The sequence below is a fragment of the Lycorma delicatula genome, chromosome 4, assembly GCF_047948215.1.
Source record: "Lycorma delicatula isolate Av1 chromosome 4, ASM4794821v1, whole genome shotgun sequence".
Lineage (NCBI taxonomy): Eukaryota > Metazoa > Arthropoda > Insecta > Hemiptera > Fulgoridae > Lycorma > Lycorma delicatula.
In genome coordinates this window covers 165,528,723-165,550,857 of record NC_134458.1, presented here as the reverse complement: position 1 = coordinate 165,550,857, position 22,135 = coordinate 165,528,723, and the positions used below count along the sequence as shown (strand labels likewise).

Here is a 22,135-nt window from a genome sequence, read left to right as displayed (position 1 = left end):
TTCAAAAGTTTCTTATCTTTTCTTCTCGGGTATTCCGAACGTCCAAGTTTCACTTCCATATAAAGCTACGCTCCAAACATATAGTTTTAAAAATCTTTTCTTAAAGTTTAAATTAATTTTTGTAAACAAATTATATTTCTGGCTGAAGGCTCGTTTCGCCTGGGCTATTCGGCATTTTATATCGCTCCTGCTTCGTGTCCATCTTTAGTAATTTTACCTCCGTAATCTTATCTCTTCCTATTTTTACATTCAGTGGTCCATCTTCGTTATTTCTACATTTCATTACTTTTGTTTTGTTCTTGTTTATTTTCATGGGGTAGTTCTCGCGTAGGACTTCATCCATGCCGTTAACTGTTTCTTCTAAATCTGTTTTACTCTCAGCTAGAATTACTGTATCACCAGCAAATCGTACCATCTTTATCTTTTCACCTTGTACTGTTACTCCGGATCTGAATTGTTCTTTAACTTCATTAACTGCTAGTTATGCAAAGATTAAAAAGTAACGGGGATAGGGAACATCCTTGTCGGACTTCCTTTTTTATTACGGTTTCTTTCTTATGTTCTTCAATTATTACTGTTGCTGTTTGGTTCCTCTAAATGTTAGCAATTGTTCTTCTATCTCTGTACTTGAACACTAATTTTTTTTAAATACTAAACATTTTATTCCAGTCTACGCTATCGAATTCCTTTTCTAGGTCTATAAATGCCGACCCACCGGGTTGGTCTAGTGGTTAACGCGTCTTCCCAAATCAGCTGATTTGGAAGTCGAGAGTTACAGCGTTCAAGTCCTAGTAAAGCCAGATATTTTTACATGGATTTGAATACTAGATCGTGGATACCGGTGTTCTTTGGTGGTTGGGTTTTAATAAACCACACATCTCAGGAATGGTCGAACTGAGAATGTACAAGACTACACTTCATTTACACTCATACATATCATCCTCATTCATCCTCTGAAGAATTATCTAAACGGTAGTTACCGGAGGCTAAACAGGAAAAAGAAAAGGTCTGTAAATGCCAAGTATGTTGGTTTGTTTTTCTTTAATCTTTCTTCTACTAGCCGGCTCAGTGGCGCGAGTGGTAGCGTCTCGGCCTTTCATCCGGAGCTCCCGGGTTCGAATCCCGTTCAGGTATAGCATTTTCACACGCTACAAAAATTGTCATTCATCTCATCCTCTGAAGTAAATACCTAACGGTGGTACCGGAGGTTAAAAAAAAATCTTCCTTCTACTATTAATCTGAGCGCTAAAATTGCTTCCCTTGTCCTTATACTTTTCCTGAAACCAAATTGGTCTTCTAACACTTCTTCCACTCTCTTCTCAATTCCTCTGTAAAGAATTCTAGTTAAGATGTTTGATGCATGACTAGTTAAGCTAATTGTTCTGTATTCTTCACAATTATCTGCTCCTGCTTTCTTTGTTATCATGACAGTAACACCCTTTTTGAAGTCTGACGGAACTTCTCCTTTTTCGTAAATATTACACACTGCGCATTAATTCTGCACGTATCTGTCTATTCCAGGAGCCTTTCTGCCATTTCAATCTTTTAATGCTCTCTTAAATTCAGATCTCAGTATTGTTTCTTCCCTTTAATCCTCTTCGACTTCCTATTTTCCCTTTATAACACAATTTTCTAATTCATTTCCTCCGTATAACTCTTCAATATATTCCGCCCATCTATCGACTTTACCTTTCGTATTATAAATCGGTGTACCAAAATTGTTTAACACATTATTAGATATTAAGTTATATACCACAAAATTTTTGTAACTATCCTATATGCAACGTCTGTTTTACCAATGATCATTACTCTTTCCATTTCTGAACACTTTTCTTTAATCCATTCTTCTTTCGCTAGTTTGCACTTCCTGTTTATAGTATTTTTTAATTGTCGATACTTCCTTTTACTTCTTCATCACTAGCATTCTTATATTTTCTATGTTCATCCATCAGCTGCAATATATCCTCTGATATCCAAGATTTACTACCAGTTCTCTTTGTTCCGCCAAAGTTTGCTTCTGCTGATTTAATCATGTCCTTTTTAACATTCTTCCATTCTTCTTCTACATTTTCTGTCTTATCATTTTTACTTAGACCTCTTGGGATGTCCTCCTCAAAAATTTTCTTTACCTCCTCTTCCTCAGGCTTCTGTAAATTCCACCGATTCATCTGACACCTTTTGTTCAGGTTTACAAACCCCAATCTACATTTTATTATCACTAAATTATGGTCGCTATCAATGTCTGCTCCAAGGTAAGCTTTGCAGTCGACGAGTTGATTTCTAAATTTTGCTTAACCATGATATAATCTATCTGATACCTTGCAGTATCACCTGGCTTTTTCTATGTGTATATTCTTCTATTATGATTTTTAAACTGGGTGTTGGCAATTACTAAATTATACTTCGTGCAAAACTCTATTAGTCGGTCCCCTCTTTCATTCCTTTTGCCCGCCCATATTCACTCATAATATTTCCTTCCTTGCCTTTTCCGATACTTGCATTCCAATCTCCAACTATTATTAAATCCCCTTTTACGTGTTTATTTTCTTCGTCAATTGCTTCGTATACATACGAGTACATCATTATGGGCACTTGTAGACATATAGACGTTAACAGTTGTTTTCACCTTAGGTTTTGATTTTATATTCATTACAATGATTCTGTCGCTATGCATTTTGAAATACTCTCTTTCCTGTCTTCTTGTTTATTATGAAACCTACTCCTGCCTGACCTTTATTTGAAGCTGTGTTAATTATTCTAAAATCACCTGACCAAAAGTCGTTTTTCTCTTAAGTTTTTCTCACCACCGAACTTCGCTAATTCCTGCTACATCTGCATATAATTTATGCAGTTTCCTCTTTAAATTTTCTAACCTACCAACCTTTTTTAGACTTCTAACATTCCACTCTCCGATTCGTAGAATGTTATTTTCTGGCAATCCCTTCCTTAGTTGTCCCGACCCGGAGATCCGAACGGGAGACTAGTTTACCTCCAGAATATTTTACCAAGGAAGGGTCTCCATCTTTGTTACTGAAAATGCAGAGAGTTACATTTTCTTGGAAAAAAGCAGCTGTAGTTTTCCATTACTTTCAGCTACGCAGTACTCAGAAAATTGAGTGATGTTGATATGGCCGTTTAAGTTCTCCTGACCTACGCCCTTAACCGCTACTGAAAGAGCTGCTGCCCTCTTTCAGGAATCATTCCTTAGTCTGGCTCTCAACAGATACCTCTCCGATATGGTTGCATCTTCGGTCCAGCTACTCTGTATCACTGAACACTCAAACCCCCTCACCGTCGGCAGGATCTCATGATTCATAGAGGGAGTTTGACATCTAAGGAACCCAAAAAACCGGATGGAACTTTTCCGGATGTTAATGTTCATATGTACGTGTGTTCGGTATTCGCCTCTGAATCACCTCGTATATCCAGAACTACTGGAACGATTTTGACCAAACTTGGTCGGATTACCTCATTATCAATGCCCCATATTGATGCCGTTAAATTTTCAACTTAAAAGGTCAAGGGGTTGAGGCTGTAGAACAAGGTCACCCTCGAGATTTCGCCTGATTAAGGTCATATTTTTCATAGGCACATTTGTTAATTAAAAAATAACTATATTTGGAAAAATAATTTTTTCTAAAACGCACCCCACCCCAAAAAACACAGTTGAGCCGTAGAATTGAATTAGCGAATAATATTTAAAGTGTAAAAAAGTAACTAGGTCTGACAGGGTCTCAAATTCGATTGTCCGGTTGACTCGGTACCTGGTTCGTTAAGTCTCGCGACTACACCAGTTCCGACCGTACAGGCGAATTTTTTTATGTAAGTTGAAATTACATTAGTTTAGTTAGTGCCGACCGTCGCCGCTCGTACCGCCACACCCGCGTAAATTAAATACGGTATGTGCATGCAAGCCGTATTTGTATATATGGTAAATTTTCTTGTGTGTAAGCCGTGCATTAGAGACACCCCACAGTTGTCACGTGGCTAAAGCCGCGTTCCGGGAAAGTCCTATTGTTTTTTCTGTGCAATTATGTTCCAGATACAACATAATTTTGACGTTGAAACGTTATTTGGTCAAAAGGTCAACTGGGACCCAAAGTTTCCTACTAATAATTTAATTTGTTTTCGTATTTAAAAGTATACTGTAAATTCTGCATAATTTTTAAGGTTAAACCCGAAGTTTTTTTTTTGATCAGGATGAAGAAGGTCAAATTGGACCCAAATTTATTTACTAAACGTTTTGATCTTTTTCAAAATGGAACTCTAAATATTGCATAATTAAGTCATTAATATTTTTAAAGCCTATTTTGTATTTCAAATAAAAATTTATCCAGGGCAAAGCCGAGAAAGTTAGGCAACTCTTAGATTTTATTTAAAAAGAAATATAACAGCAGACGTGCTGATTTATTAAAATTTTGTTCGCCGTAGAGTCGAACATATAAAAGATCTGAATTACATGACAGTCAAGTGTTTTACAAAGTTTTCATCTTAAAAAATATAAAATTTTTAAAAGACAGTTAATTGATTCTTTGTTTCAAAAATGTTACACATTTAGTGTTACTTTTTATTTAATCGTATAATGTTGATCCAAAACTTTTGAAATATTCTTATTCAAACCAAATTATTAACCAATGTAATTTTATTTTGTCTTGTTTAATTTAAGTTAGATTTTAAACTGTTTATGTAAATTACTTTTTTGTGTTAAAAAAAGTAATGACGGGGGGGGGAGGCCCCCCCCCGTCATCGTCTTGTGACGATTCCGGTCGCCACATTACCCCTTCCGTTCCTAGCCGTGATGGCCTTTATCGGAGGTTGTTTTATTCACCCTCTAACTCTGATTAAATATCACTGTCATCTGTTTGGCTTGCGTCAGGCTGCCACCGATGCAAATGCCTCTGTAGACATTTCTATCGATGTTTGTTTTAACCCAACTTTGCTATCGCCTTCGCTACAGGCTTTTTCCAAACATTTTCACTCACCTACTCTAATTTGTAGCCCTGCCAACTACTTTACCGTTTCGTGGGAGACTGATCCCCGCGCCTCTACCGAATGTCATGTTACTGTCTAGAATATGTCAGATCAAGATTGATAGTTAACCTTCTTAATCAGGACCCAATGATGTGTAGTTCTTGTCGTTTACAGTCTTAAACGATTAAATAGATAAATAAAAAAATGTATCTGGTCCTTCGTCACCGAATCTGCTGTAATAATTTTTTTATATATTTCCAGTATGTTTAAGAGAAGGCGGCGGAACGTTTTTTAAGGTTCCTAAGTAATTAATACTTCTTCCCTCTAGAGGTCCCTTTTCAGTTTGAATTACACAAAACTCTGTGTCGGTAATATGACTTTGCAGTTACATTTTTACTTTTGCCGTAGTTTTCAGTGCATCATTAATCTTAAATCTGAATCATAAATCTCTTAAAATAGCTTTTTTGACAAAAAATTCAAAATTAGGTTTAATTGTTAAGTAAAGATTGCTTTTACTTTAATAATACTACGGAAATCGCGTAATAATTAGTATATTACATCATCGTTGCAAATTGTTGCTTTTTTCATGGGTTAATTAAAGAAAAAATTAAAACTTTGGGAATTTGTAGTTTTTCGTAATTCCCTCCTAAATATTTTACCATTATTAATCAGGTAGTGAAAATTTAGTGTATGCATTATAAAGGAAAAAACATTCTAAGTTATCTCATGAACGACGACTCGCCTAATTACTAATTTCGATGATAAATGCAAGCTTTGAAAATGGAAAGGAAGTTGGTGTTTTATATTGTATTCATGCTAAATCAGTCTATATATTGTATTATAAAATACTCTTATCAAGTCACGTTTTAAAGTTATCATCGCCTGAATTTTTATTGCAAAATTATAATTTTGTTGTATAAAAAACATACTAACTCGTTTGTATTGTTTTAATAAGCTTGTTTATTCGTGTCTGATTTCGTATATGACTATTGTTATACGCCTAACTACAGGCTGAAAAAATGTAGTAGCGATATCAACTCAGACATGAGTAAACAGAACGATGAGTTGTTTCACTAGATTAAATTCGTTCAATGTGACCAGTTCTTAACGGTGTAACTAGTACTTCTTTTTTTGTGGTTTGAGATTTATCGTATACTTTAGTCAAAGATTATAGCTCCTCATAATTGCCATAATAAATTTTGGTGGGATGTAACGTTATCATACTGAAAACGTTTTCGGGATTGTACATTTAACTTGATGTTATTTAATAATAAATAGGTTTGAAATTTATAGATCGTGGATACGATCGTGGATCGTTGAAATTTATAGATCGTGGTTCTTTTGTGGATCTCAGGAACGATCGACCTGAGATAGTGCAAGACTATACACTTCATTTATATTCATACACATCATCCTCATTCATTCTCTGAAGGAATACCTCATGGTGGTTCCGGAGGCTAAACAGAAAAATAAAGAAAGGTTTGAAAATTCCAAAATGGCGGCTATTAAATAATTTAATCAATAATAATAATACCTCAGTATATACTTTTAGCGAATCAAGTGTTATTTGATAAAATGTTAAGCCTTTTGTTGTGAATCAATTGATCCTTGAGTTATCCAAATGGTTTGTTAAACAACTGCGATATGGCTGAAATTATTAAAGTGAATCGCAATTATTATGCAACTGACAGTTTTTGTGCCTGTTTTCGCGCAATATTTTTACTTCCTTTTTAACAGTTTCAACCATATCTCGGCTGTATATAAACCGATTTGAATGAATGAGGTATCATTTTGTTGATGAAGTACACCAGATTTCATTAAAATATCTCAATCCTTTCTTTTGGTACATTCTTTAATTGAAAAAATACAAGATGGCGGACAGAGGTGAAAATAAAGTTAGAAAAGGCGATTGCTCTTAAGAAGTTTTTTATTTTATGACCCGAATATATATACAATATTTATATACATAATGAAGCGTCTCCCCCTTTGATTGTCGTTGATGACGTGCGCGCTGAGCGTCTGCGGATCTACCGGCGTGCCCGTAATGAGTACGTTCATGCCATCAAGGAAGCCAGACTCAAGTTATGGCAAGACTGCATTCGCGAGTTGCAGCGCAGCCCCTGGCAGCTCGCAAAATCATGTTACCGGCCAAAGCCATTGCACGTGCTTTCCAGTATTCGATGCGGATTTGGTGGTCGTGACGACACTTTAACATCTGTGGCGATTTACCAGGCGTTCCTGGATACTATATTTCCAGATGCTCCCGAGGGTGAAGCAGAGGTCGGCGTTAGGGCGGGGGCTACGTCCTTCCGTGGCGTACAGGCTGTGGATCCCGTAGATATAGACCGAGTGATTTCTCGAATGGCACTGAAAAAGGCACCGGGGATTGACCAAACTTGACTCGGATATATTCTTCCATTTGCTGCCTGTCATAAGAAAGCCGCTTGGCAGGCTGTTCACGGGGTGCCGTAGCTGGGGCTGCTTCCCAACTTGTTGGAAAGTGGTTTTGGTGAGGGTGCTCTTAAAACCAGAAAAGGATCCTATTGAGGTCGGCAGTTATCGGACCATCAGCCTCTTGCCGGTAATCGGCAAGTTGTTTGAAAGGCTAGTTGTGGAACTGCTCTGGGAAAGCATTGAGGTGAACTGTTTTCTAAATCGAGGCCTGTATGGCTTCACGAAAGGGGTTAGCATTGAGGATTACATCTTAAATGCTCTTGCCGAGATGGAAGTGCGCCGACTGTAAATATATTTTGGCAATTTTTATAAACACAGAGGAAGCATTTCCTTCTTTGAGTTAGAGTTCTGTCCTCTATGAGCTGGAACGCCGCAATGTTCCCATAGTCCTGCAGGCCGTAGTACGTGACTATTTGTCTAATCGTACGGATGTTTAAAGATGCGCACCTAGCTGTGGAAAAATCATCACCAGGGAAAGCCCGCAGGGTTCCATTCTCGGTCCCCTGCTGTGGAACCTGGTATTTGATGAGTTTCTGGGAATGAATTCCCAGAAGGGGTCACGGCCCTGGCTTTTGCCGATTTACAGTTTCCTTTTAGTTCGTGGTAATTCACGACCGCAGCTGGAAGATCGACCGCAAGCGGCTTTGTCAACCGCGGAGAGCTGGATGGAAATTCAAAATTTAAAGATTTCTGTGCCCAAGATGAAGTTTATGCTTCTCAAGGATGTAGCCAAATACAGTTGAAACCCCCACATTATGTATAAAGGCTGTGTGATCAGCCGAGTGAGAGTTCATAAGTACCTAGGTGTTTTATTTGATGAGAAGTTGCTGTTTAGCAACCACATTAGGCAAGTAGCGGCGGACGCCGTCTCCGTGATGTACAAACGTAGGAGGATTGCTCGGAAGGACTATGTGTTGTCTGGCCGTCAAATGTACATGGTGTACCGAGATGTCTTCGGAAGCATGATCTCTTACGCGGCGTCCGTTTGGGCGCATAGGTTTGATATGAATAGAGCACTTATTCAAAATTTAAGGAGTACCCAGCGCAGAGCCTTAATTGTATGCACTGGTGTTTTTAAAACAACCTCGTACGAGGCTGCCACCGTATTGGAAAAGGCTCTCCAATCGATTTAATGGTGAAAGTTCGGGCAGCCATGTGGAGATTGCGAAGAGGCCGGGAGGCCGATGTATTTGGGATGCGGTATCGGGCCGGGCTAGTACCGGAACGGAACGGTGATCACAATGCACCGGATCTAAATTTCGTTCAGTTGACCATCTCCCGCCTGCGGAAGAGGCTGCAGAGTTTGGCGATGGAAACATGGCAGCTGGAATGGGACACCACGACTAAGGGAAGATCCCTGTACAAGTTTATACGGGATGTGGAGGGGGGATGGTATGCCTCGAGTTCGTTTTTGAGGGCAACGGGTGCCCAGGTGCTCACCAACCATGTTAATTTGAACCAATATCTGTTTCGGTTCCGCCTGGCAGCTGATGAGCTGTGCGTCTGCGGGGAGGTCCAGTCAAATAAACACCTGATGTTTGACTGCCCTGCTCTTGGGGGGGGGGGGGCAGAGACTGGGCCATCCTGGAACTTAGAGGTCAAGGGAACAATTGGCCACTCACAAGCGGTGAGTCAGTGTGACGAGAGCCGCATTGTCGGACCGTGTGGGAGTTCCTTGATGCGGTTGCTATGTTCAACCGTCATCAGTAGTTTACTTAAGGGAAAGACTCCTAACGCACTGGTGTGGGAAGTTAACCTTGAGATATATGGCTGACCACCAGCCAATTAGGGTTCCAAACGCTTTAATATGGTGGACAGGTACTTGCTGGCATTCAGCGACCTAGGCGTGACTGCGAATTGCTATCTTGACTAAGTAAATTTTAATTTATGGATGTCATATATATTTCTAGTAGTTGACGGGGTGCGCCTACCCATTTTAGTAAATATATGACAAGTGAACGGTTGGGACATGTATGCCGGTGTGTATGGCACCGCGCTTAGTCCGCTCACGCTGTTAGGTAAGCTCTAGGAGTTATTTAGGACGCTGGCCACTAAACTGTTTCGAGGCTCAGTTGCCGTTTGTGGCACAGACATTCGGTCATATGCTTTAGGGCGACTGAATGGAGTGGTGGCGGGAGAAATGCCAAGCAAACCATATATATAATGAAATTTAAGAATGATAATAATATTTATAAATAAATAACAAATTTCATACTTTGACATAACCCGTTGTTGGGCGCAACACGTAACATGTATGAAAATTTTTATTTAAATAATTATTGTTATCAATTAAATTTCATATACCATTCACTTCACAAATATAATTTTTTATTAATATTACCATAACCCTGGGAGCATGATATCCGCTCAACCAGCAGAGGCTAGCCATGTCATTCTTTTATTAATGTTTCTTTTCTTATTTTTTTTTTAAATTTCAAACTTCAGGATTTTTCTAATTATTACATACTTTTCTTTAATTTACTATCATTCAACCGTGTCCTCAAATCTTGCAACCTTAATTAAACTCATTTCCCGATGTCATTCAATCGTGAAATTTTACTTAGTGACGTAAATCGGATGACAATAAGATATTCATTAAGTAAGTTGTTAGAGATACGAGGGTAATATCTTGAGGTGTGAGCTGATTCGATAAGATTTAGCTATCGATCGGATTGATTTTGACTGTCGATTCAGTATGAGTAAGATAGGTGTCTGTAATGCCATCAGGTGATGCCATAGCAGAGATGGACTGTACGAGAAATAAAATGTAAATAGAAAATTTATTTAAGTATATAATAAACATTTGTTCAGTGTTTTACAAAAATACCTATGTTTTTAAAAATCTCAATCTGTCTAATAAATATATCTAATAATTTTTTTTTTAAATAATAAAAAATATGTATATGCATGTGTAATATATGTATGTAATTACATGTAAAATTATTTAAATTACATGTATGTACTCGTATATACATGCATGTGTATATAAGATATACATAAGTTTTGTATTTTATATATATATTTTCCCATAAAAATTTGATGTGGGCACTACATGACTTCCTTGTACGCCTATTAAATTTAAGATATACATTTTTTGCTGCACTTCATTTAAGCTTATTTCATTTAAAAGTGAGAGACGATCCTCCAATTCTTTAATAAAGTGGACAGTTACACAATTGCTGAAATAGTTTTTATTAATATGAGATATTTATACAATTATTAATTCAGCAATCTTGCATGAAATATTAGGATAGAGTAAAAGTTCCTTTTTTCATATTTTTTTTTTTTGTACTTATTAAATTATTATGTATTATAATTTTTTTTTACAATCACGGGTTAATAATTATTAATAAATCAATATATTTAAATTAAAAAAAAAGAAAGCAGATGAAATCTGATTCGAACATCGGTTCGAATATATATATATATACATACATACAACACACACAATAATGTGTGTGTGTGATAATGTCAAAATTTTATTTTGCTAATAACTTTATTATTATTTATTGTAATTTTTTTACAATCACGGTTAACAATTTTTAAAAAAAAGCTATTGAATCTGATTTGAACCAATGTGTCTTCCCTTGTAAGATACAAATATTTCATTAATTAAACTTTTATTTGGCTGTAACTCTGTAACCAATGAAAATAAGTGCCACTTATGAAATGTCGTTGAAAAGCTCTCAATGAGTGCTTATTACTGTAGTTCAGATAAAGTCCAAAATCCAGATTTCTTGGGATTTTGGGTTTTTTTTGGACACTTTTGGTTCAGTTGATTGCAATCAAAAGGAGAGGTGCACAACTAAATGTTACAACAATACTAAATCCAAAATTTCAATATCCTACGGCTAATCGTTTTTGAGTTATGCAAGATACGTACGTACGTACAGACGTCACGCCGAAACTAGTCAAAATGGATCCAGGGATGGTCAAAATTGATATTTCCGTTGCAATCTAAAAACCGAAATTTTTAGCGATCAGAATACTTCCTTCTACAAGGAAGTAAAAAAGGATGTTGCGTGGGTTTGTTTATTTGTTATATGTGCTCACATTTTTATTGTAGCTGCTGTTGCTGCAGAGCGGACCAATGGTGGTGCGCTGGGCGGCTGCGCGCAGTGCACGAACGATTTATACTCCTCGAAGGACTTATACTTCTAGAACTACTCATTCATTCTAACGTTTATACTTCTTGATACGATCGATTTATCTAAAATTGTATTTGTGTTTTGGGGATAAAAAAAAAAAAGATTAGGATTAAAGGTGTGTTAAAAAATCGCAACTCAAGAAACGGCTAAAAATGTTTAGGATTTTGAAGCTTTTCGTTGTAAATCTTTTGTTGTTAGTACGCTAAATTCATGAGTGTTATTTAGTTACAATTAACAAAATCATTTATAATGAAACATAAACCTGTAACAGTTTCGCGGCAGGCCTTTTTCCTAGTAAAATTTGCTGACAATTTTATTTAATTATAACTATAAAGTAGAAAATAAAAATAATAAACTTTTTTAAATATGTTTTTCTTTTAAAAAAATGATAAAAAACCAATTCGTACTGAAAAGTAAAATAAATAGTTTTGTTTTCAAGAAAATTATTTGTAAAAGAATTTTCTATTTATGTATAATGAAAAGAAAAGCGTGGGGCGCCCTCTAATTATAAAGGCGTATATAAGTGCGCGCTCCACGCTTTTCTTTTTCTTTATGCTTAAGTAGAATTTTTTTTAAAAAGTAATTTTCTTGAAAACAAACTATTTTTTACTTTTTAGAACGATTTTTTTTTTTTTAAGAAAAGCATGTTTTAAATTGTTTTTTTTTCTTTGTTTTTGTTTTTCTTTTTTCTTCCAGTATTAAAAATCACATTTTTATTCCATTTTCTTCTCAAAAATTAACTTCATTTTTTTTTTTTTATATATTAATATATCTATATTTAATATTTCATATAATTAGCATAATTTATTTTTTAATTAAAAATTTTACCTCGAACTCCATCATATTTATCAGTGTAATAGTGTATGAAATTTAATTAATAATAATAATGTATTATTTTTAAAAAAATTGCATACATGTTACATGTGGGGGCTCCCAACGAGAATCAAAATCTTGTTAATAAATATATATATATATACTAGCCAGAGCCTGGACCCTCAGGGCCCAGGCGAACCCCGGAGACAACTCAGGGGCTTCTTGGGGCCGCAGAGCTAGCTTCGCATGCCATTCCCGTCTAACCAGAGGGCTCCACCCCCCAGATCCCCGCATTGCTCGTTACCCTCATGGTTGTGAGAATAATAATTATAGTATTCAGGCTTTATAGAACCCTGAAAAAGAAACTAAATTACAAAAGGTAAAAATAATAGTAACTTTTTTCTCTTTTTTTTTTAACGATGAGTCGGAAAACCTTATTTACGGGTGAAGTGTTGGGCTCACTAACAGGTTCCGCAAGATGTTACAAGAGTGCGTATGTGTGCCTGCACCCTACCGACTAAACCTACCTCACCGCTCCTCCCCTCCCGGGGCCGGACCACAATTAAGCGAATTCAGCCCCGGGAGGTGCCTTTGAGCTCAGGGGTTCAGGAGTCCCAGTAGGTCATCACCGTTGCCCATACACGCAAGCGCGGATGAACAACGTTTCAGCAGGGGCTGTTCAATCCCCTCGCTCGCCGATGATGATCTTCATCCAGGTTACTCTGGTGTCCTCGCTTCGGTTTCCTTGCTGCGAATGATACTGGTAACCAGCAGGCGATGGAATTCCAGTTGTCTTCGTGACGCAGCATCTCTTGCACGACGTTCACCGGCGTCAGTATTCCCAGGTGTCTGTAGTTTTGCCTTAAAGCATCCCACCTGTAACAGCGAAACATCACATGTTCCACGTCATCAAGTTGCCCACAATATGGGCACGCATCATCGCCAGCTCTACGGCGTAGAAAAAGATATCTCCGGAATCAGCCGTGGCCGTCAGGAACTGGTGAGCTCGTAACCGACCTCACCACATCCCTAAGGATCCACGGCCTAACCTCGGGAATAAGACGATGTGTCCATTCTCCTGTGGATGCAGTGGTCCAGCGGGCTTGCCATCTTTCCAAAAGGAGGTCATACAATTCCCTCCTGTCAGCACCCGCATAGGACTCGCACCGTATCATAGCAAGCAACTCAACGGGGGGAGAGCCTGCTAATAAAAAAGCAGCTTCGGTTGAAATGCTCCGGTACCCCGAGCATACACACAGGGCCATACGCCTTCGCACACGCTCCAGTGTGCGAACATTCCTTGCAACGCGTAAAGCCTTGTGCCACACCGAGACACCATACAGTATGATGAAAGAGACCACATTGGAATAAATCGTGCGCTTGGAGGACTTGGGTCCTCCAACGTTTCCAAACAGCCTGTCCAATACCCTGACGGTTGCTATTAGCCTTTTTTGCAACCTGGTTGACATGTGCTGTAAAGGAACGCCTTTGGTCCAACCAGAAGCCAAGATATTTGGCTTCATTATTGGGGACAATTATATACCCATTAACTTCAAATCGGATAGGGTTCAGTCACCTCCTTTCAGCTAGAACAACCACCGCTTTTGTTTTCTGTGATGCCAGATGTAGATTGTGCTGCGACAACTATACGTTGACCATGGCGATCGACTGATTTGCCCTTCACATGACATCCAACTCAGACCTGGCAACGACAACGAGAGCTAAGTCGACCGCAGAGGCGACGGCTGTAACCCCTTCCGGGTACGGCAGCCTAAGTACTCCATCATAAACAAGGTTCCACAGAGCAGTACCCACTACCGGGCTCTGTGGAACCCCGCACTGTACATCAGAATACAGACGCTGGTCGCCAAGCTCGTAAACAAACTTCCTGCCCTGTAAGTATCTTTGAAGTATTCTCCTGAGGTACGGAGAGATACCTTTACTCTCCATGGCCTCAAAGATGGACACCAGCTTACTGCGCTAAAAGCATTTTGTACGTCCAGGAGTATCACAGCGGGAATACTCCTGGTCCTCCATGTTCCAGTAGCGGCACGTTCCGCTAGACCCATGATGGGTTTAGCTGCGTCGACCGTGGAGCGTCCCTTCCTGAAGCTAAATTGAGTGTCACTTAGGCTTCCTCTTGTTTCAACCTCTTGCTGTAGCCTACTTACAAGAAATCGCTCGAAAAGCGTACAAAAGATATTTGTGATACTCAGTGGCCGATAAGCAACGCTGGCTTTAGATCCGCCAGGCTCGTTAAAAACCAGCCTGGAGAGAAACCGTCTTGCCACACCTGTGACGACGAAAATCTCATTACTTTTTTCTTTGCCATAGTGGCAGAAATATAATAATGAACTAAAAGGATTAATCTTGTTTTTTCGTAATTGATATCTTTAATTTACAACTTCACCCTCCTTGGAAGTGAAGAAATAATTAATTTTTTATTATTTTAACCTTCGCGAGCATGGGCCCCGGTCTATGGCTTAAAACCTTCCACGGTATGTATAATACGAATCCTAAAAATTTGAAAGCAATCGATCGGTTGCTTGTTCGAGATGTTTTGAGATGAAATATATCTAAAAGCCTTCTCAGTTATGCCAAGAAACACGGATAAAAATTTGGTAGCAATTGATCGGGTAGTTTTTTTTGTTTATCTCGAAGAAACAAAACCCTTTTCGTCCTTATATAATAGTATAGATACTTGATAGTATATATTTCAGTAATTACCCACCGATCTAGTAGATGTTCCAATCGATTTACTTTAAATTGAAAGATTTCATGCCGATACGTTTTTGTATGATACTTATTAATTAGATAAGCTGAATGTTTTGCGTACTTGGTTTAACATGTACATAAATAGTACTGAAATATTTAGCGATTGGCGCCTTTAAAATTATTACATTGTTCTAGTTTCATTTACTAATAATATTCAGAAAGCTGCAACACTATTTATTATTTCATAAAATTATCATTTTTACGTATTGATGTGAACTAAAACTGCCTCTTTTATACCTTCCTAAAAATTTCCCGATTTTCTAGAATGTAACTGGAATCGGTAGGGTTTTTCTATCTTTCTTCCTTTTCCCTGTTTAGCCTCCGGTAACTACCGTTTAGATAATTCTTCAGAGGATGAATGAGGATGATATGTATGAGTGTAAATGAAGTGTAGTCTTGTACATTCTCAGTTCGACCATTCCTGAGATGTGTGGTTAATTGAAACCCAACCACCAAAGAATACCGGTATCCACGATCTAGTATTCAAATCCGTGTAAAAATAACTGGCTTTACTAGGACTTGAACGCTGTAACTCTCGACTTCCAAATCAGCTGATTTGGGAAGACGCGTTAACCACTATACCAACCTGGTGGGTTGGAATAGGTAGGGTTAATCGGGAAGGAGTACACTACTCTATTCCTATTATTGGATCTCCCGATGAATAGAGGTAGATGAACGTACAGAAATTTTGAATTACGGCGGCAACGTTGGTCTATGACGTCAACACCGATCTCCTCGAATTGGATGAACGGATCGCAAAGTATAAGCAGCCGCTCAGAACATGTGCCCACCGACGATGTTCGCATTATAAGATCCTAGGTAGGTATATGTCGGTTTTGTCTTCGTATCTTGTTTTATAACGTTATATTTTTAATAATTTTACTTACTGTTAGACAGTGTTAACAATAAGGCAAGTATAATATAATTGTTGTTATTTCCATTTTTTTATATTCGTCCAATTAGTTGTATTTTTTTTTTTTAATATATTTATTTAATCCCTTGAACGATGTGTTGTAGAAAGTACGCGTTGAGAAGTAGAGTAGACGTATTATAAGAATTTGAAATCTAAGCACATGTACCCACACCTCACCTTTTAGAACTGTGGCTCGGCCCGTTTCTGAAAGAGAATGAATTAATTGAGAATAGTGTTATAGCTTTATTTTAATTTTTAAAAAATTAAAAATCTTTGATATTTAAATCTAGATTTAAGTATCTGACTAAAAGATACCTTCGAAAACGTTCTTGGTAAAGGCTAATTTATTACCAGCTTTATTATCTTTAATGTCGACTTACATTAATTTTTTTTTTCAGTCCTAAATGTTGTTAGAAATGTTACCTTCTGTTTGTTAATCTACAACATAAGAATAAAATATTCAATTTGAGTAACCATCTGCCAAAAATTATGTGAAGGAATAATAATAATAATAATAATAATAATGAACTTATACAGGCTGTATAGTATATCAAATTATGTCCAAGAGTGACACCTCACCCTATAGATAAAACGGTTTTTAGGTTTTGTATTATTTTCATATGTTTCTTTTCTTTTATTCTACCATAAAAAATAAAGTGTATACTTTTGAACAGATTTTTCAAAAAGATTTTTTGATTTCTTCCATTCTTCTTGATTGTATAGCATGCGTTCTTGCGTAGTACAAAATGGTTTTGTTTTAGAATTCTCACTTAGTATTTTATCAAAATTATGTAGAAACAAAAATTGAATTACATTTATTTTTCACTAGCTTTAATCTCAGTATATTTTTATGAACCTTTGTGCACAGTTACATCCCTCTGTCAGGGGTAAAACTACTTTCTTTTTTTTCATTTTGTTTTGTTGTTTCCTACCAAAATCTTGAACAAGATTAATTTGTGTACTTTGTGTTTAGAAGTACTATCTACCTCTAATAATTTTGTTACCAAGTAATACATTATTTATATTTACTGAACAACATGATTAAATTTGATAATGCTTTAAAATAATTAAAAAAATCAGATTATGTAGAAATTGTTTTTCCAAAGAATATTTTAGAGCTAATTAATTACAAACATTTTTTTCAGTAGTTTGGCGTTTGCTTTATTGTTAATAGTGTAAATAAACATTCTGAAAATTCATTTTGTATGTAAATGAATAATAATAATGTTGTGTTTTCATTTAATACATTATTTTTATAAAATTTCATATTCTCTGAGTGTGTAAAGATCCTGGTTTATATTATGGATTAAACCAAGTTGTGATTAATGTCTTTGCATGTGCCCTGTTTTGTGAAATTTCATTCTCATACATAGAATCTTATATCTCTGGGTGAATTTGGATCCAGTCTCTCCAAGGTAGTATATATTACAATCATACAATTACATTTGTCTACATCTGAATCATTGCACTTGTCAGTGTGTTTTGTTTTAATCTCTGATTTTATATATTTTGGTAGTAGTTTTTAAAGTACCAAAATAACTTTCTTTCCTGAAAAAGATGTTAAGTTTGTATAAATGTTGGTTCTTGTATTCTAAATTGTTTTTATTTTATCATTATAATAGACATATACAGTATTTATGGATAATACAAATTGACTTGTTTCACAATACTCAAAAATGCTTCTCTTTTAATATACATACTAAGTTACAGTTTAAATTGAATTATTAGAAATATGTGAACTATTTTAGTCATGTATTTGTCTGCTGTTCAGTGTGTAATTGTAAATTATAATCAACGTTACTCTAAATGCTTTAATCTTTTTATTTTTTTATATGTAATTTTATTGCAGGACATTAACTCAGTTTAGTGAAAGTTTTTAATAAACCATTTGATAAGTTATGATCATAACCACGTAGTTATAAAAAAAATATGATGATGGTAATAATTGTTAAGTTATTCTGAGCAGTGTGATTCCTGAACAGTCATTATTTTATTATTTTCTCATCACAGGCCTTATAACACCAGTTTTCCATCTTGATCAGGATTATTCAATTTTTTTTAGTTGATTTTAAAACCAGTTAGAAAAAATTTAATTTATAAAATTTTTTTCCTGCTTACAGTAGGATGTGGGACAAGAAAACTGTGTGTGTGCGCGCGCGCGTGTGTGTGTATCTATCTACTTGCAGATCCCAAAACAAGCAGATTTACCCAAAATAGTGCTTTACAGCTCCTTCAAGGAGAGGGTACATTTAATTACTCAGGAGATCATTGTGTCTTTCCTAGGATGAGAGCAGCACATCACTGATTAATGATTTTCTATTGATCAGCCCAAATATGTTCAGTAAAATATCAAATAATACAATTTAGCATTGAATCTTGTTGTAAGATATTGAAAGTATTAAATCTTACATATTTTAATACATTTATTTTAGTTTTTTTTTTACAGGTTCAGTGAGGACAATGATGCTCGGGAAAACACCCCCACCACCAGATTTAAATCAAAGTGATGTCCGCCAGCAATTACAGACAGAATTATTAAATGCTGTAAAAAATTGTCAGACAAGATTTGGTGGGCGTACTGAACTCGCTACTGAATTAGATCCACACATTAAGATACTGTGTACTTGTTTTGAATACGTTCTTAGTCATGGTCTTCGTTCTAAACAACAAATTAAAAAGAATTCAGCTATCAGGTTAATATTAATCTTTTATATTCATGTGATTATTTTTTCCTAATTTAATCTGTTTCAGTTAGCAAAATTATGAGAATGATCGTAGTAAGCAAGGATGTTGAATTCAATTCTATATTATTCACAAACCAATCATTTTTTCTGCTATTAGTTTTGCATTTCCAGTAATTAACTTTATTACTTAATGCAGTGTAAGAAATTGGTTCTGTTTGTCAAAGCTATTGGGAACAATTATTTTTCATGTTTTAGAGTATTAGATTGTTTGACATAAACTGATTAGTGTCTGAATATTGATATACAAGGGACATTCAATAATTAACAAGACAAATTGATGTAGAGAAAAACGATTTATTCAATGGCAATGAAACTTACACTACTTTTCAACATAGCCTCCAGCAACATTTAGACACTTGTCCTTCCGTTCTATGAGCTTTCCGATTCCCACAGCGTAGAATTCTTTACCTTGCTGTTTGAACTGCTCGTGTACCGCCTTTCTGACCGCTTTGTTATAATCGAACTTCTTGCTGCACAAAACGTCTGATCGAACCGAACAAATGAAATAAGTATTGTCTTGAGTGAATGGATTTGAATGTCTGGACTGTAAGGAGAATGTGGCAACATCTCCAAGCCAACTTCTTGAGCGTTTCTCCCATTCTCTGAGCAATATGGGGGCACATGTTGTCATGTAAGAGAATCACACCTTTTGAAAGAGCGCCCTGATGTTTTCACCTTATTGCAGGTCTCACTTTCTGTTGGAGGATGTTAGAATAGTACTCCCTGTTCACAGTACATTGTTCTTTTAGGGCTTGCGAGTCCCAGAAGACCGTCAACATCACTTTACGGCTGACGTGTGAGTTTTGAATTTTTAAATCCTTTTGTTTCCACTCAAGACTTTGCCGTTTGGATTCGGGCTCAAAATGGCATATCCACGTTTCATCACAGGTTATTATACATCTAGAAATTTATTACCTTCTGCTTCAAATGGTTCTTTGACCTCAGGACAAGTGCAAATCTGGATGTCTTTATGGGCTTGAGTCAACTGTCTTGGAACCCATCTTGAACACATTTTGCAGTAATTCTGCACATTGTGAATAACTCACTGGGTTGGTCTGGTGGTGAACTCATCACCACAAATCAGCTGATTTTGAAGTCTAGAGTTCTAAGGTTCAAATTCTAGTAAAGGCAGTTACTTTTATAAGGACTTTAATATTAGATCGTGGATACCAGTCAGTGTTCTTTGGTGGTTGGGTTTCAATTAACCACACATCTCAGGAATGGTGGACCTTAGACTGTACAAGACTACACTTCATTTGCATTCATATATATCATCCTCATTCATCATTTGAAGTAGTACCTTATGGTGGTTCCAGAGGCTAAACAGAAAAAGAGAGAGCACATCATGAATGATTTAATGTGTGGTTCCAACTAATATTACACAAACTAGCACAATTATTCCACCCACTTATACATATTACTGCAGTTTATACCATTTTTTCTCTACATCAATTTGTCTTGTCAATTATTGAACAAGTCAAAAAGAATTGACATTCTTTTGTTTACTTGAAAATTGATTAGATAAAATATGAAGTCAAAATTTTAGCTAATTTTCATCTTTCATTAAAATTTACAATATTAAAAGAAAGGAAACAAAAAACAACAAATTAAACTTTTTATAGAAGTTGTGTTTATTGTATGAAAAAATTTCTTTTGCTTCCCGATAATTGGTGGTGCAGTTATTATAGGTGTAATTTCTGACTGATATAGGTTCACCAGGAATGATACGTTTAAAAAGATAATGAACTTTAAACTAATATTGGTCATACTTATTTTACCAGAACTGATTACAGTAACAGTTCAATATTACTTTATTATCAATATCCATATTGCTAGATTTCATGTAGTATTTTCTGTTGTTGCAGAATTTTATTGTGAATTTTTACCACAAGATGTTTGACCTAAATGTGCATTAATCATTAAACTGAATACTAACAAATTAATCCAAATGCTGACAAATTTTATAAATTCTTTATTCACTTCGAATTTTGGAGAGAGAGAAATGTGTTGATAAAACTTGTTGAAATATGTTTTACATAAAACTTTTCTTTTCTTTCCGTATCTACCTCTCGGATTTAATACAGTACATTAAAAAACATGCAGTGGCTATATGTGTCTCTTCTTAAAAAAAATTTGAATTTTAGCATTTCTGACTAGATTAAATAAAACGGGACTCATGTCGATTGTCATGCCCAACTCAGATTTAATAAAATTGTATTTTATTTTAAAAAATTCTACATTTAAGATATCAATATTGTCTTTGAATCAAATTTTAAGCTTTAATAGTCAATCCTTTTAGAATTATTAGTAGGAATTAATTCATGAAAAACCTACATCATCATTCTTTCAATATTATGGAATGAATTTAAAAGATATTTTGTTGGCCAAATGTTTTCCAAGATTTACCTGGTGATCTTATAATTGCTGTTTGAATATCTCACACTATTTCGCCATTAAAATTACATCTGTAGAATTTTTTTTTTTTAAGATAAAATCTTTTTCTTATAACCTTTTAATTACCCCCACAATTACTTTTTTGTCATGATACTTTCTTTACAAAATATACAGAGAATATTAGTTGAAAATGTACATAACAGTTTATTTTGACATAATTTTCCTCAATAAATACATATTCTTTACTAATAACTTTTATTAATATATAATTACAGTTGACAGTATAATTTTGATCAATTCTCCTTAACATTGACACAATATTAAGGAGATAATTCTACGTGCTACATGTGCAAGTAGGATTCGATTCCCCCACTTCTATTGCAGTAATACCTATCATTTGCACACAGAACCATTGTAAACAAAAAACTATTCGTGTTAAAGTAATGTTCTGCTTTAATGATCTACAAAAATCCAATGATTTTATATATATATGCATTTAATACTACATAATATTTAAACCACCAAAACACAGTAAACAGAAAAGTTAAAATTACCATATTAATTCCAAGAATAGATTTTCACAGGAACTATATCTTCAGTTGGTATTTAATTTTATACTTACATTAAAATAAATTGTTTTTGTGAATTTTGACTATTTTGAAATTGTTACAGTTTTATAATTTTTTTATTGACTAATAAGAGAATTCTTCTTCCAGTACAGGAAAGATGTATTATTTAAAATGTATTTTCCTTTGTTCTGATGTCATTACTGCCAACCATTAAGATTTTATTTTATTGTGCTTTTAATTAAACCATCATCTTCAAATGTGATTTGGTGGTTCATCGTTTTATATTTTTCTTTATATTAATATTTTTAGAGTATATTCATTTTTTTCATGTTGTTTAAATCTTTTTTTTAAACA

General features: G+C 35.5%; 1 protein-coding gene across 4 annotated transcripts in view; it reads left to right on the top strand.

The window, feature by feature from the left end:
• LOC142324060 (sorting nexin-29) overlaps positions 1 to 22,135 on the top strand; it is a 137,841-nt gene that overhangs the window by 34,438 nt on the left and 81,268 nt on the right. For 2 of the 4 annotated variants that reach the window (XM_075364669.1, XM_075364668.1), the window contains exon 2: positions 18,521 to 18,767. In XM_075364669.1, coding sequence (XP_075220784.1) covers positions 18,535 to 18,767 — 233 coding nt within the window. In that variant the 5' untranslated portion in view covers positions 18,521 to 18,534. Of the gene's footprint in view, positions 1 to 18,506; positions 18,768 to 22,135 lie in introns of all 4 variants that reach the window. The other 2 variants (XM_075364671.1, XM_075364670.1) reach the window with 1 other exon arrangement.